Genomic DNA, 13,701 nt, shown 5'->3' on the forward strand with positions numbered 1-13,701 from the left:
CTTGGAGAAAAGACCAGGTTAAGGAAATTGAACCCCATTTCTCCAGATAAAAGGACGTCACAGAATTTCAGTCTAGGTACGGCTCCCTTTTTAAAGAAATAAAAGGGAGAAAGACGACTTCTGTGGACACGCGAACAATAGGAAAACAAATGTCAGCTGATGAGGCATGCTCGCTAAGAAGACTTTAGTTAGATTAAGTCAACAGTTCGACAAAGTATGCAAAATGTCAAGTGACCACATTTCTAACGGCCTTTCATCCTTAACTAAAATATAATTCAAACCCACTTTACAGATTCTGTGCATCAATTAAAATGAAATCGGGCTGATAAAAGAAACTACGTGGATGTTTGGGATCCCAGATGGAGGCCCGAGTTTTCAGAAAATATTTTTCTGGGAGAAAGCACCAGGTTCAGGAAATTGAACCCCAGATTCTCCAGATACAAGGACGACGTGCAAGAATTTCAGTCCAGGTTTTACTTCAGACTAATTCAGCAGTTCGACAAAGAATGCAAAATGTCACAAATTGACATCCCTTACTATCAGAAATAAATCAATGAGTTGTCCAAACCAGGACAATTTTGCAAGGTTGAGAAATAATAAATTCAGAAAATAAAATAATATAAGTTGAAAGCAGCAAACTTGATCATCATGAGACCAAATGGAAATAAGAGACGCAAAATGAATTGAACAGAACCTGAGAACCTGAAGAAGTCTGGTAGTGGTAGAATTCCAGTCTAGGTTTTATTTCAGATTTATTCAGCAGTTCCACAAAGAATGCAGAATGCCACATATTGACATCCCTTACTATCAGAAATAAAGCAATGAGTTGTCTAAACCAGGAAATTTTTGCAAGGTTGAGAAATAATAAATTCAGAAAATAAAATAATATAAGTTGAAAGCAGCAAACTTGATCATCATGAGACCAAATGGAAATAAGAGACGCAAAATGAATTGAACAGAACCTGAAGAAGTCTGGTAGTGCTCTGCTTTAATCTCTGGGCTACTTTGCCTCAGTAAAACTCAGAATGATATACAATTTACATAATTTATTTAAATAAGAAATAACTACCAATCAGACGAAATATAATGGAAGGATCAAACTAAAAAAACCAATAAGGAATCAGATGAAGATAACAAAGATGTCTGGTGATTATGTAATAATGGAAGTAGAATCTCAGGAGTGAGGTGAGGGATGGAATGAGTGGAACACCTGAAGAGAGAATAGAGAAGGAATGAAGATGACAAAAACGAATCAGAGAAAAGGCATTCAGAGTAGAATGAATGAATGACAGCTGAATATCATTAAACTCATATGAGACTGCAAGGGCAATGCTGAAAAGAAATGCAAATGAACTCAAGTCTAGACGGAACAGAAATGTAAAACAGCTGAAGAAAAGACAAGTCAAAATAAATATCCAAAATAGGAAAATGATAAAATAACCATCCTACACAATTATCTATTCTTACCTTTGTCTGTTTGATTTATTTTCTAAAGCTTTGAAAAACGATCAGTAGGCACTTCAGGTGAAAATTGGCAAAGGCTCTTTTATATGCCTACAATGAGGCTCAATAGCTACGATTCACAAAACTGTTTGAATTTCCAAATTCTGACATCTAGAATTCGAGTTATTGTCATCTTTGTGATACAAAAACAAGTTTTTTGTGGACAAAAGATGATTGCATAATCTTATTATTCTCTTTGTTTTGGGCATGGCAAACTTATAATACATAATATGGGGAAATGTACAAGCTTTTCATTTAATCTTTTGAAAGCTTTTTGTGCAATGATTTCACCATATTAATGGTCTACCTAGTCATTGCTCATCATAGTTATACTGTCTACAGATTCTTAATAATCATAATTCTAATTAATTATGAATGAAGACAAAAGATATAATTAAGAAATGGTCTTTTAATCATGTACTTTTTCTAATTCAATGGGAGAATTAAGAAAATTGGGGGCCCGGAAGTACCCAGATTGATTTGGCATATTTAGTAGACTTGTTAAGAGGTTGAACGCTGCATTTTTGAGTACAAATGTCCAACTTGGCACAAATGTTCCTTGAGTCAAAAGAAAAAGATTCATCCAAAGAGACATGCTGTATCTATGCAAATAAGCAAGTAATTTACATAAATTTGCATATTATGTCGATATAGGAAAAACAAGTAATTCAGAATAGATATTTCACCAGAACTGCCCTAAAATTGGAAATAAAGACTTAGGGTAAGTCAGGGAAGAAAACTCATAAAATAATTGGGCTATCCTTGTTTATTATTACCTAATTTACATAAATTATGCAAATTATAATTTTAAAAAGGGTATTTTTTCAAGAATCCTGAACTGTCTTATAAATAACGGCAATTAATACGAAATGTCAACATTCTACATGAAAGAGAATATATTAGCGAAAACATCGATATGCTTCATAACAGTATTAGTGTCTTAATTTGCTTAGAAAGAGGGCAAATATGTCAAAATGTATGACGTGATATTGCGCTAAAACGAGACCAAAACAACCTCTATGTCACAGTCACACTCACGAATCGGACAATAAAGCGATCAATGGTATGTCATTCGAGATAACACAATCTCAACACAATAGATTCCATCGGCTTCTCGTATCGCTTTTGTTGGTGTGTCTGCCACACCGTAATCTGTGATACATACGGGCAAAATGCATTTCGGTATCGGTAAAACACTATTAATTTTGTTTTATTTGTTTCTCTTGGAAAATTTACAGGAGACATTGCTTTGCAGGTTACTGCTTAAATGAAGCTCTGGCACATGAATCATGACGAATGTACCCTACCTCAATCCTTATTTTAACTTTGTTAAAATATATATCTTTTGGAGACCCCAAAGTGGCAAAACTGCATCTCCCCGGCATTCCCGCTACTTTACAAAACCAGTTTGACTTGTATTATCTACTTGGAAAACACAGATGTATGAGACATCAGACAACATGATTCCTGAAAAAAAAATATTTTTGTTTATTTAAGCCATCGGGAGTCTTTCGAATTTACCCCATCCCTTCTCCGTATTTCGACTTTGAATACAAAAAATATCTTGTTTTAAAGCCATCGGCAAGGCAAATTGCGTTTTTTTTTGTTCTAATAAAGCAACTTTTATATCTATATCTTTATATCTACATTCATCATTATTGATATTATTATAATTAATATTATTATTGTTATTATAATTATTATTAATATTATTATTGTTATTATTACTATTATTGTTCGGCCGTTTGTAATAGTTCTCTAGAACAGTAAAGGCTATTGTTCGGCCGTTTGTAATAGTGCTCTAGCACAGTAATGGCTATAACCCAACAGGAGCATGCCTAGGATACCCTTTCCCTTTTTGGTTTTATGTATTAAAAAATAGTTTATTGTCTTTAGAACTCTTAAAAGATTACTTTTGTTTGTATTGATACCTTGGAATAGATTGAGGAGAAAATACTCTTCAACTGACATGTAGAGGAGCTGTGGTAAATTGAAGAACAGCCACACTGCCCTTTATTGATTCCACTCTTTGTTGAATTTAAATATTTTGAGAGCCCAATCAGAAGAAAGATACATTTCTACTCAGCGGCGTACCGTGGGCCACGGCATTGGGGGGGGGGGGCACCAGCAAAGAAATCGAGTCACTTAGGGAACGCGCGAAGCGCCCTCAGTTTTTAGGTATACTGACCTAATAGAAACATTTTAAGGACATGCAGTGCTATAAAACGGATATGTATCTCACTGATTGAATAATGCGAGCACGAAGCGCGAGCTGAAAATTTTTGATATTCAGACCTAAAAAGGGACATTATAAGCATTTTTTTGTAACCATGATATGTACCTGCCTTGCTATACAATGCGAAGCGTGAGCTGAAATTTTTGTATATATTGACCCAAAATGGGGAATATATTTTAGGAATCCATTAAGATTATACATATCTCAGCAAAGTCATCTAATGCTAGTACCAACCTTTGCTGATTCTGTTAGAATTACATATAAACACATTAAGCATTTTTTGGAGACATGGTAATCATGATTATCATACGCATCTCACTAATCAAATACTGCGAGCGCGAAGCGCGAGCTGAAAATTTCGGAAATTCAGACCTAAAGGAGGCATTCTAAGTCTTGTTTGTTTGCAGGAATTCACTAAGACTGTACGTATTTCATTAACCAAATGATGCGAGCGCGAAGCGCGAGCTGAAAATTTTTGATATTGAGATCAGAAAACTAGACATTTTAAGGACTGATTTTAGAAATTCATTGAAGAGTAGACATCTCACCAAACAACTAATGCAAACGTTAGCACGGACAGGAAATGTTTTATATTAGACCTTAAATAGGGCAATCAATTTAAGTAGTCATAAAAAAGAGCAAATGTCACTACATGAAAAAATTATGACTCGAATTGGGAGGTAATGTATTTGGTGTACAGTATTGATTTGAAAACAGAAGGTTTTAGTACATCAGGATTATTATCTCTTTAAACGGTCTATGCGAGCACCAGGAACAATAAAGTCATAGGCCCTGTGAGCAAATAATGTTTCAAAAGTTTGAAAAAATGCTTTTTCATGTAATATAACATAATTATAATATAATATAACATTTATAATGAACATAATTTCTTCTTTCCCCACTACGTTTCTCTTCCTTTCTCCCGCTTTTTCGCCCTTCCCCCCTTTTTTTTTTTTGGGGGGGGGCAGCCGATTGGGGGCACGTGCCCCCCCCCCCCCCCCCCCCCCCCCCGTAGTTACGCCACTGTTTCTACTACACACAGTAAAGCCTCTTTGCGTTCTCCTCTTGAAAAAAAAAAAAAACATAGAAGGCATTGTTTTATTTCTCATAATATAAGTTCGTGTACGTGACGGTGGCCTGTCGAAGTTGCCAAAAACCGTTTATTTTGTTTTGACAATATACATGTATATTTAGAATATCGTCTAAATGAAGCCCTCATCTGGAAAAGGGCACTTATTAAAGGCAGCATCTACATTATATAGAGGAGGCCTTGGCACTTGGAAGAGGGGGCTGAAGCTTGTTTGATTTCTTGGGACCAAAATTTTACATTGAACCTTTTTTGTTTTTCAAATTTACATCAATAAATTTTACAGGAAATAAACAAAAAGGATTGCACTACAAAATGAATTTTTGGGGGTAACGTTTCTTTTTTTCGTTTTGTCACATCTGCCGGAATTCCAGGGGGTGCTATCTATCGAGAATAACACACGCAGCACCCCCCTCGTCCGGAAAATCTTGCGTTGTGCTTCAGCCCCCGCTTCCAAGTACCAGGGCCTCCTCTATGTAATGTAGATGCTGCTTTTAATAAGTGCCCTTTTCCAGATGAGGGCTTCATTTAGACGATATTCTAAATATATATTGTCAAAACAAAATAAAGGGTTGGGCAACTTTGACAGGCCACCGTCATGTACACGAACTTATTTTATGAGATATAAAACAATGCCTTCTATGTTTGTTTTTTTCAAGAGGAGAAAGTAAAGAGGCTTTACTGTGTGTAGTAGAAATGTATCTTTCTCCCGAATGGGCTCTGAAAATATTTAAATTTAACATAGAGTGGAAGCAATAAAGGGGTTTGAGTATTTTAGAGCTTACGTGTGGCTTTTTTTCAATGTACTACAGCTCTTCTACATGTCAATTGTAGAGTATTTTCTCCTCAATCTATTCCAAGATATCAATACAAACCATGGGCGGAAATCCCAGGGGGGACGTGTCCCCCCTACTCAAAATAGTAGGGGGGACACAATATCAAATGTCCCCCTACTTTTTTGGGTCTTTGGTGATGCTAAGAAATATATCACTCAAAATGGGAATAAAACGTACGTTTTGGGACGAGATGACCTTTTTTTTTATTAATTTTTTTTTTTGCTTGTCAAATATATTTTCGTCAAAATGACCTTTAATTTTAGGTAATAGCGTTTTTTTTTTTGCTTGTAAAATTTTCCAGACCCTTGTCCCCCCTACCTTTTGGGAGAAATTTCCGCCCCTGATACAAACAAAAGTAATCTTTTAAGGGTTCTAAAGACAATAAACTATTTTTGAATACATAAAACCAAAAGGGAAAAGGGTGTCCTAGGCATGCTCCTGTTGGGTTATAGCCTTTACTGTGCTAGAACATTATTACAAACTGCAGAACAATAATAATATGTACGCACGCATAACATTAATAATATTATCAATATAGATAAATATGAAATATAGATATAAGTTGCTTTATTATACCAAAAACGCAACTTGCCTTGCCGGTGGTTTTTAAACACGATATTTTTTTTATTTAGTGTCGAAATACAGAGAGAGGATGGAGTAAATTCGGAGGGCTCCCGTGGACGTATAGTCTTAAATAATAAAAAAAAAACTATCTTCAGGAAACATGTTCACTGATGTCTCATACATCTGTCTTTTCCAAGTCGATAATACAAGTCGAACTGGTTTTGTAAAGTAGCGAGAATGCCGCGGGGGAATGCAGTTTTGCCACTTCGGGGTCTCCAAAAGACATATATTTTAACAAAGTTAAAATATGGATTGATGTGGGGTACATTCGTCATGATTCATGTGCCAGAGCTTCATTTAAGCAGTAACCTGCAAAGCAATGTCTCCTGTAAATTTTCCAAGAGAAACAAATAAAACAAAATTAATAGTGTTTTACCGATACCGAAATGCATTTTGCCTGTATGTATCACAGATTACGGTGTGGCAGACACACCAACAAAAGCGATACGAGAAGCCGATGGAATCTATTGTGTTGAGATTGTGTTATCTCGAATGACATACCATTGATCGCTTTATTGTCCGATTCGTGAGTGTGACTGTGACATAGAGGTTGTTTTGGTCTCGTTTTAGCGCAATATCACGTCATACATTTTGACATATTTGCCCTCTTTCTAAGCAAATTAAGACACTAATACTGTCATGAAGCATATCGATGTTTTCGCTAATATATTCTCTTTCATGTAGAATGTTGACATTTTGTATTAATTGCTGTTATTTATAAAAACAGTTCAGGATTCTTGAAAGAATACTCTGTTTTAAATTATAATTTGCATAATTTATGTAAATTAGGTAATAATAAACAAGGATATCCCAATTATTTTATGACAGTTTTCTTCCCTGTCTTATCCTAAGTCTTTTCCTAAGTCTTTATTTCAAATTTTAGGGCAGTTCTGTTGAAATATTTATTCTGAATTACTTGTTTTTACTATATCGACATAATATGCAAATTTATGCAAATTAGTTGCTTATTTGCATAGATACAGCGTGTCTCTTTGGATGAATCTTTTTCTTTTGACTCAAGGAACATTTGTGCCAAGTGGGACATTTGTACTCAAAAATGCAGCGGTAAGCCCCTTTTTTGCAGTTAACAAGTCTACTAATTGGCTTTAATAGTAGACATGATTTCTTTGGTTCAAGGGCAACAACCCCAGATTTTTACCCCCCCCTGACAATTAACAGCTCCCACCCAGACACCTACACTGTATCTCCATCCAAAAATCTACACCTAACCCTATTTCGGGAGTAATTGTCCTGTGGTAGGTTTGTGCACATGGTGAACATGACTTGAAGTTGATATGGATTTCTTTTGCTTGAACATTATTATCATTGTGTCATTGTCATTATTGTTTTATTGTTGTCCCAATTATAAATTATGATTATAATCATAATTATTATTATTATTATAATTATTATTATTGTCTCAATAATTAATACAATTATAATTATCATCATTATAATTGTTACCAGTATGATCATTTTATAATAGTTATTATTATTGTCTCAATAATTATTAGGCATATAATTATAATTATTTTTATAATTATTATTATCATTGATGTCTCATTAATATTGTCTCAATAGTTCTTATTGTTGTCTAATTAAAACTATTGTCTAAATAATCATTACAATTATCATTGTTATAATTATGATTGTTTTCAATATAATTATAATTTATAATATTATTATTGTTGTCTCAATAGGCCTATAATTATAGTTATTATAATTATACAAAATTTCATAATAACTATAATAATAATGATCATTATTGTCCCATTATTATTAATGTCTCATTTTGCATCATTATTGTCTTATCTCATTATTTCATATCTTCAAAATAATAATTAACACCATAACAAAGGTCCATAATCAGATATCAAATTCATGAAACATATCTCATACACATAGACATATTTCTAAATTAAATTCATGAAAGGAGCTTTTGTGCCATTCAAAATTATGACTTCCATTAATACCATATTGTAGACATTCAGACGCATTCTCACAAAAAATCACAGGTCAAACAAAATTCTTGAAGTTTACTTGCAGTTTTGCTCTCAATAAATATTTTGCACAAATTCTACAAAATTATTTTCAAAATAACAAATGAAATGTCATAATTAACAGAGCTTGAATCGTAATTCAAAAAAATATACAATGGCTGAAACCTATTGTGTCTGAATACCCAGACTAATCTCGAGCCATCGCAGCGTGGATGACGTCACTCACAGCTGTTCGTATATGGTCAAAACAACCCTGCTCGTTCGGCCAAGTCAGATTCACAAACACCTCACAACACTCAAAATTTAAGTTCATAACTGCTGGCTCTTTATGAACCAAATTCAATTAAACTTTCACAAAATGTTCTCAAATATATTACTAAGCCTGAGTCATATCGATTATTTTTAAAACCGGTGTTCGACAGCTTTAATTCGATCGAACATCAATGCGTTGAATTTTGAAGGCGAGGAATATCGAGTCATTTTTCTTTTGCTCCGGCCGTCGCACTGACAGAGAGCCAAGTTGGCTCAGTCGGTAACGCGTTTTTGGAATCTTGCTTTCCGTTTGGTATTTAGGAATTAGCATTTTGATTAATTTTGTGTGAAGTGAGGGAAATTTTGGATTGAAAATCAACTTCATGATAATTTTTAAAATTTACGCAAATTATGGTCACCCAATCATTTTGGCCTAGCATACTAACCTCACATGTGTGCGAGTAAATGCATCATACCAAGGAGATATCACCTTTACTCTGCACACAAATTCCAAACATGATTTGATGTTAATGGGACTGTAGTAGGCCTAACTCAACACAGACCTTCTCGGCGAGAGCCGAGTTTGTTTACATCCTCTTATCGAATTTCTGCAGAATAAAGCAGCATTGCCAATTCTATCATATCACTCGACATTTTCACAATATATGCAAAAAAATCCATACATACCTCACTCATTCCATTCCCCATTTCAGATTTTGATCTTTATTCTTCTGCCTTCTTCACTCTGTCTCACTCTCTTGTTGACAAAACTAGTCTTCCTAAACAGGCGCCAAGCTTCTACTTTTACTCTACTATACATGTTTTCGCTTTTAAAAAAAAATAATGTTGATATGGTTCCGATCGATTTGACATAAATCAAGTTCTACGAGGTATTGGATAGAGCGCCCCCTGCTTACGTTTGAGAGACATAGGGAATACAATTTTTTTGTACTCCTGTGACGCCCTCGAAATGCACCTCGAGCGGGCTTGTCAGGATAACGTACTAATACAGGGCAGGAGAGGTGGTCTTGCACAATTTCCTGAGAACTTTTCTTTCCTTTCTTTCTTTTACTTTTCAAACTGACATAATTTGAACAAAGAAATTATCATATTTTGAAAAAAAAGAAAAGCATATTTATAAGGCAACAATAGTCAAAACTGACTAGTTTGCCTATTCAAAATAACAAGCAACAACAACTAAAATTCCACTCATGTTTTGTGTGCCGCCTTTTTTGATAAACCGTATGATTTTGACTTTGTAACTAGTATAATGCGAGTAATATTAAACTATAGATAGGGGGGTGGCGGGGCCGGGGCTGTCAACGAGTGATTTCATATCATCATATTATTTTTAATATTAGATGTTTGTTGTAGACTATGCAATATGTCCGTCCTCTCTCAAAGAACACAACCATATTGTTATAATAACAAAATCCTTTAATCTGATATGGCCATAGTAAATCTATTATAGAAATTGTGCATTTGTTCTTATAACAAGTCTTTATGAAACGGCCCATATCGCTGAAAATTCATCAAAACTGGATGTGATAACAAGTTTAAAACTATTTTCACCAAATAAGAAATTACCGCAGCTCCTGATGTCACTATCATATTAAATATCATTTAGTCACTTTATTTCTTTGTTTTCTAATTTCTTTAGATTTGAGAAGAGTATTGTAATGAATCTTGGTGACGATTCTACATTTTTTAACGAGAATCTAATCACAATTTACAATTGATGGAAAGAATAGAATGGAGCACTCCATGGTGTGAGTACAGTACCCACCATAAATAGATGAAAAATGAAATGCCATAACTTTATTTTTCATCTGATACAGATGAAATTTCCAGTCGTTTGATATGTTTTCTCTATTTCTATGTCTCCTGCTGTTTATCAAAATTTAATTACAAATACCACCCTACACTACTAGTATATGTTATTAAAATGACATAACCCACTGTCACGGTACTATTAAGACTTCAATGTTGAATAAAAAATCATCCATATCACGACTGAGTCAGAGAATCCCACAAATTACACTTGCTACTTTAGAAAAGTGACACAATTTTGCCTCATATCAAACAAATTTTCACAAAAATTTCAGTATCATGTTACAAACATCTGTTGCCAAGTCATTATTGCTCAAACCTTTTGGTAACGGCCTCTCTCAGTTAAATTTGGGTTAATCCCCTTCAGTATTGGTCCCTTATCCAGTTTATTCCTACATTGTACAATGGGTATGTTATGAAATTGTTATGTTGATTACATGAAATATTATGTTAGAGTGAATTATTTTTTAACAGTTTCACATACAAGTTAGTTTGGACAGGATCCCAACCAAATACAGACAACTGCTATTGGTTTCTTCTTCTTGGTATAATACCCGTTATCGAGCATTGAATGGGCTGAAAATTTCAAGATAGGAGTGCTATTTGATTCTTACTAATATCATTAAATCAATCATAAAATTTTTAAGCTAAGTGTTAAAAGGAACAGTTTTTAAAAGAATTTTTGTTAAAGAGGACACTAAATACCCTCGAGTGTTATCTTTAAATCAACAGATTAAAAAGAGATTTAACAGTCACAAATATTTTGTAAGATTGGAATGTACCAAGATGTTACTCCAATATATCAATATTTTTAACATCTACCAAAGTCTTATATCTGCTTTAGGACTATCTTTGGCCCATATTCTCAAAAGATTTCAATTTTACCATGGCACAAAACAAAAAGTTAAATCCAATTAAATGCGCGCTTTTGGAAAAGTGTGCGTAAAATGAAGCGCATTAGTGAAATGAATCTGCATAGTCCATGGTTCTGAAACCTCTTTTGAGAATACGGGCCTTTAAGGTTTGTCAAAGCCTTGAAAACTTTTGGTCTAATGTTACATCAGAAATAGAGGAATGGTATTAGGTTATAACTTATCAATGCAGTGAGGGATCACATTTGCCAAAACTAATCCTGTTTATTATTCATATAGTGACAGCAGAAACTGAATCGGATGTTTGTGCTTGGAAAGAAGGCCTTATCCCAACCTTAAAAATAGAACAGAGAAAGAGTAGGGAGGCGAATGAATCATGCATTAAACACAAACAAAACATGACTTTTTTTATCACATATATAATTCATTTATTAATATATATAATATAATTCTGATAGTTACCTAACACATCTGACTTTTTTTCAATGTATATCCATATACTGTACCAAATGTCAACACAAATTTAATTGACAAGTACTGACCATTCTCTATAACCTATAACAGATATATCACATAATACAAGCCTTGCTATTTTTTCTTTCTTTTTTGGTTTGATGTTTTTTTCATAACAATTTGGTCACTATTGAAATGACTTACATTACATGTAAAATGAAACCAAATAATACAAGAGTTTATAAACAAGGAGGAAAGGATGAAAATCTCACCAAATATAATCATTTACAAGCCTTACAATGTGGTGTAGCAAAATTTGTTAATCTATGCTAGCACCAAAATATTGATCGAAATATATTTAACGACCGTCATTGATATTGCAGAGGTGAAAAACTGTTACTGAAGAAAGAAAGAAATTCTACCCATCAAAATCTCTGAAAAAATCCATTATGCTGTAGAATATCTAGAGCCCAGGTTAGATTTACTTCATAGTCAATTCCTTTCTTTTTCAAAGAAAATAATTTTAGAATGATAATTCTTTCCAAAATATGATTCATATATTGAAAAGAAAGTCTAACTGATCTTTATAACCAGTCGTAGTTAGGCTAATATATATATATATTCTTAATAATTTTTATCAAGGATTCAGCGAGTGTCTCTAAAAGTTGTGAATCTAGATGAAACCAAGTCAAATATGTTTCCAATCACAATTTTATAAAGACCTTGGCAATCAAAATTGTTTTTGCATTAATCATTACACAAGAGAGAATGAAGGAAAATAAATATGGGGATGCTATCACATGTCAATATTTAGAATATGTAGTTTACAGAATTTACTTAAACTAAAATGAAAATGCACAACATAGTAAATACAGTACCACATCATAATATACATTTAAATGTATTTCATTTTTTTCATTCTGTTCACCCTACAAGCTGGCAAACAATATACGTAAACATTTATATTGGATTACATCTTACATAAAATTGCACATGTGAGTTAAAAAATGAAGATTGAAAAATCAAACCAAATTAAATATCTGCTAATCATCTTTGAAGTTAACCAATAATAATATTTCATCACTTTGGACAGTCAAATTCATGAACTCATTATGGGAGGTGAAATCATTCATGTAATTATAATCAACAAAATCTAAATAATTGGATCAGTAGGTAGTTCCTAACTTTGTTTGAAACAATGGGATCACTAGCTGACTATTGTATGAACTAAGGAGGCAATTAGATATTATTGTATATGATTATTTGGAGTATAACAATGAATAAAGTGTGGGGGGTCCATCAAAAGTATGAACAATTCAACAATAACACCCAAATAATTTGGCTGGAAATACTAGGTGTAAAAGATTTGTATATACAATCGCATTTGGGGCCAATAATAAGCCCCACATGCAAATGATGCATATTACTTCTCTGGCTTACCTTTCAGAACTGAAATCCAATGGTCACACATGCACAAGACTAAAACAATATACAAATAAAACACTGTCGATGTCTTTCTGTGTTTGAGAAACATTGCCTGAAATGTCAAAGGAGCCCCCCCCCCACCCTTAATATAATTAGGGCTATGGACACATTTATCAACTATGAAATTACACAAGTATTGACTAATATCCAATACATTGTTGAAATGCAGTTGAATAGTAAATACAGGAAAACAAATAAATGTAAAAACTGAATATTTCTTCTGTCATGAAATGCCTACTTCAGTATTCTACATGTTTTTGTTGTCGGTCAAGACCCTTCATTTCAATGCCAAGAAATACAATGAACATAAAATATATAGCATATACTTTAATCATTTCATCTTTCTCTCTTTTTTAATAATCTATCCACTATTAAACTAACATGATTGCTTATTTTTATAAACAATGGATATCTTTGACATGCAATGAACATAACAAAAACTCTTCATCATATTGCGTGTGAGTGACAGTGAAAATGGCATTTTCTGATACCGGTAAATGTTTGCATGACATAAGAGTCACTT

General features: G+C 33.4%; 1 protein-coding gene and 1 long non-coding RNA gene across 2 annotated transcripts in view; one reads left to right on the forward strand and one right to left on the reverse strand.

Moving 5' to 3' along the window:
• LOC121407701 (dual specificity protein phosphatase 22-like) overlaps nucleotides 1–9,302 on the reverse strand; it is a 28,342-nt gene extending 19,040 nt beyond the window's left edge. Inside the window, exon 1 of the mRNA XM_041598890.1 lies at nucleotides 9,226–9,302. Within this exon, the coding sequence (XP_041454824.1) occupies nucleotides 9,226–9,246 (21 nt within the window). The 5' untranslated portion in view covers nucleotides 9,247–9,302. The remainder of the gene's footprint in view (nucleotides 1–9,225) is intronic.
• A 2,061-nt stretch (nucleotides 9,303–11,363) lies between these two features.
• On the forward strand, nucleotides 11,364–13,599 carry LOC121407703. The gene is made up of 2 exons (XR_005968942.1): nucleotides 11,364–12,987; nucleotides 13,275–13,599. It is a non-coding gene; the product is annotated as an uncharacterized LOC121407703 (long non-coding RNA).
• Nucleotides 13,600–13,701: the final 102 nt, after the last annotated feature.

Source organism: Lytechinus variegatus, chromosome 2, assembly GCF_018143015.1.
Source record: "Lytechinus variegatus isolate NC3 chromosome 2, Lvar_3.0, whole genome shotgun sequence".
Classification (NCBI taxonomy): Eukaryota; Metazoa; Echinodermata; class Echinoidea; order Temnopleuroida; family Toxopneustidae; genus Lytechinus; species Lytechinus variegatus.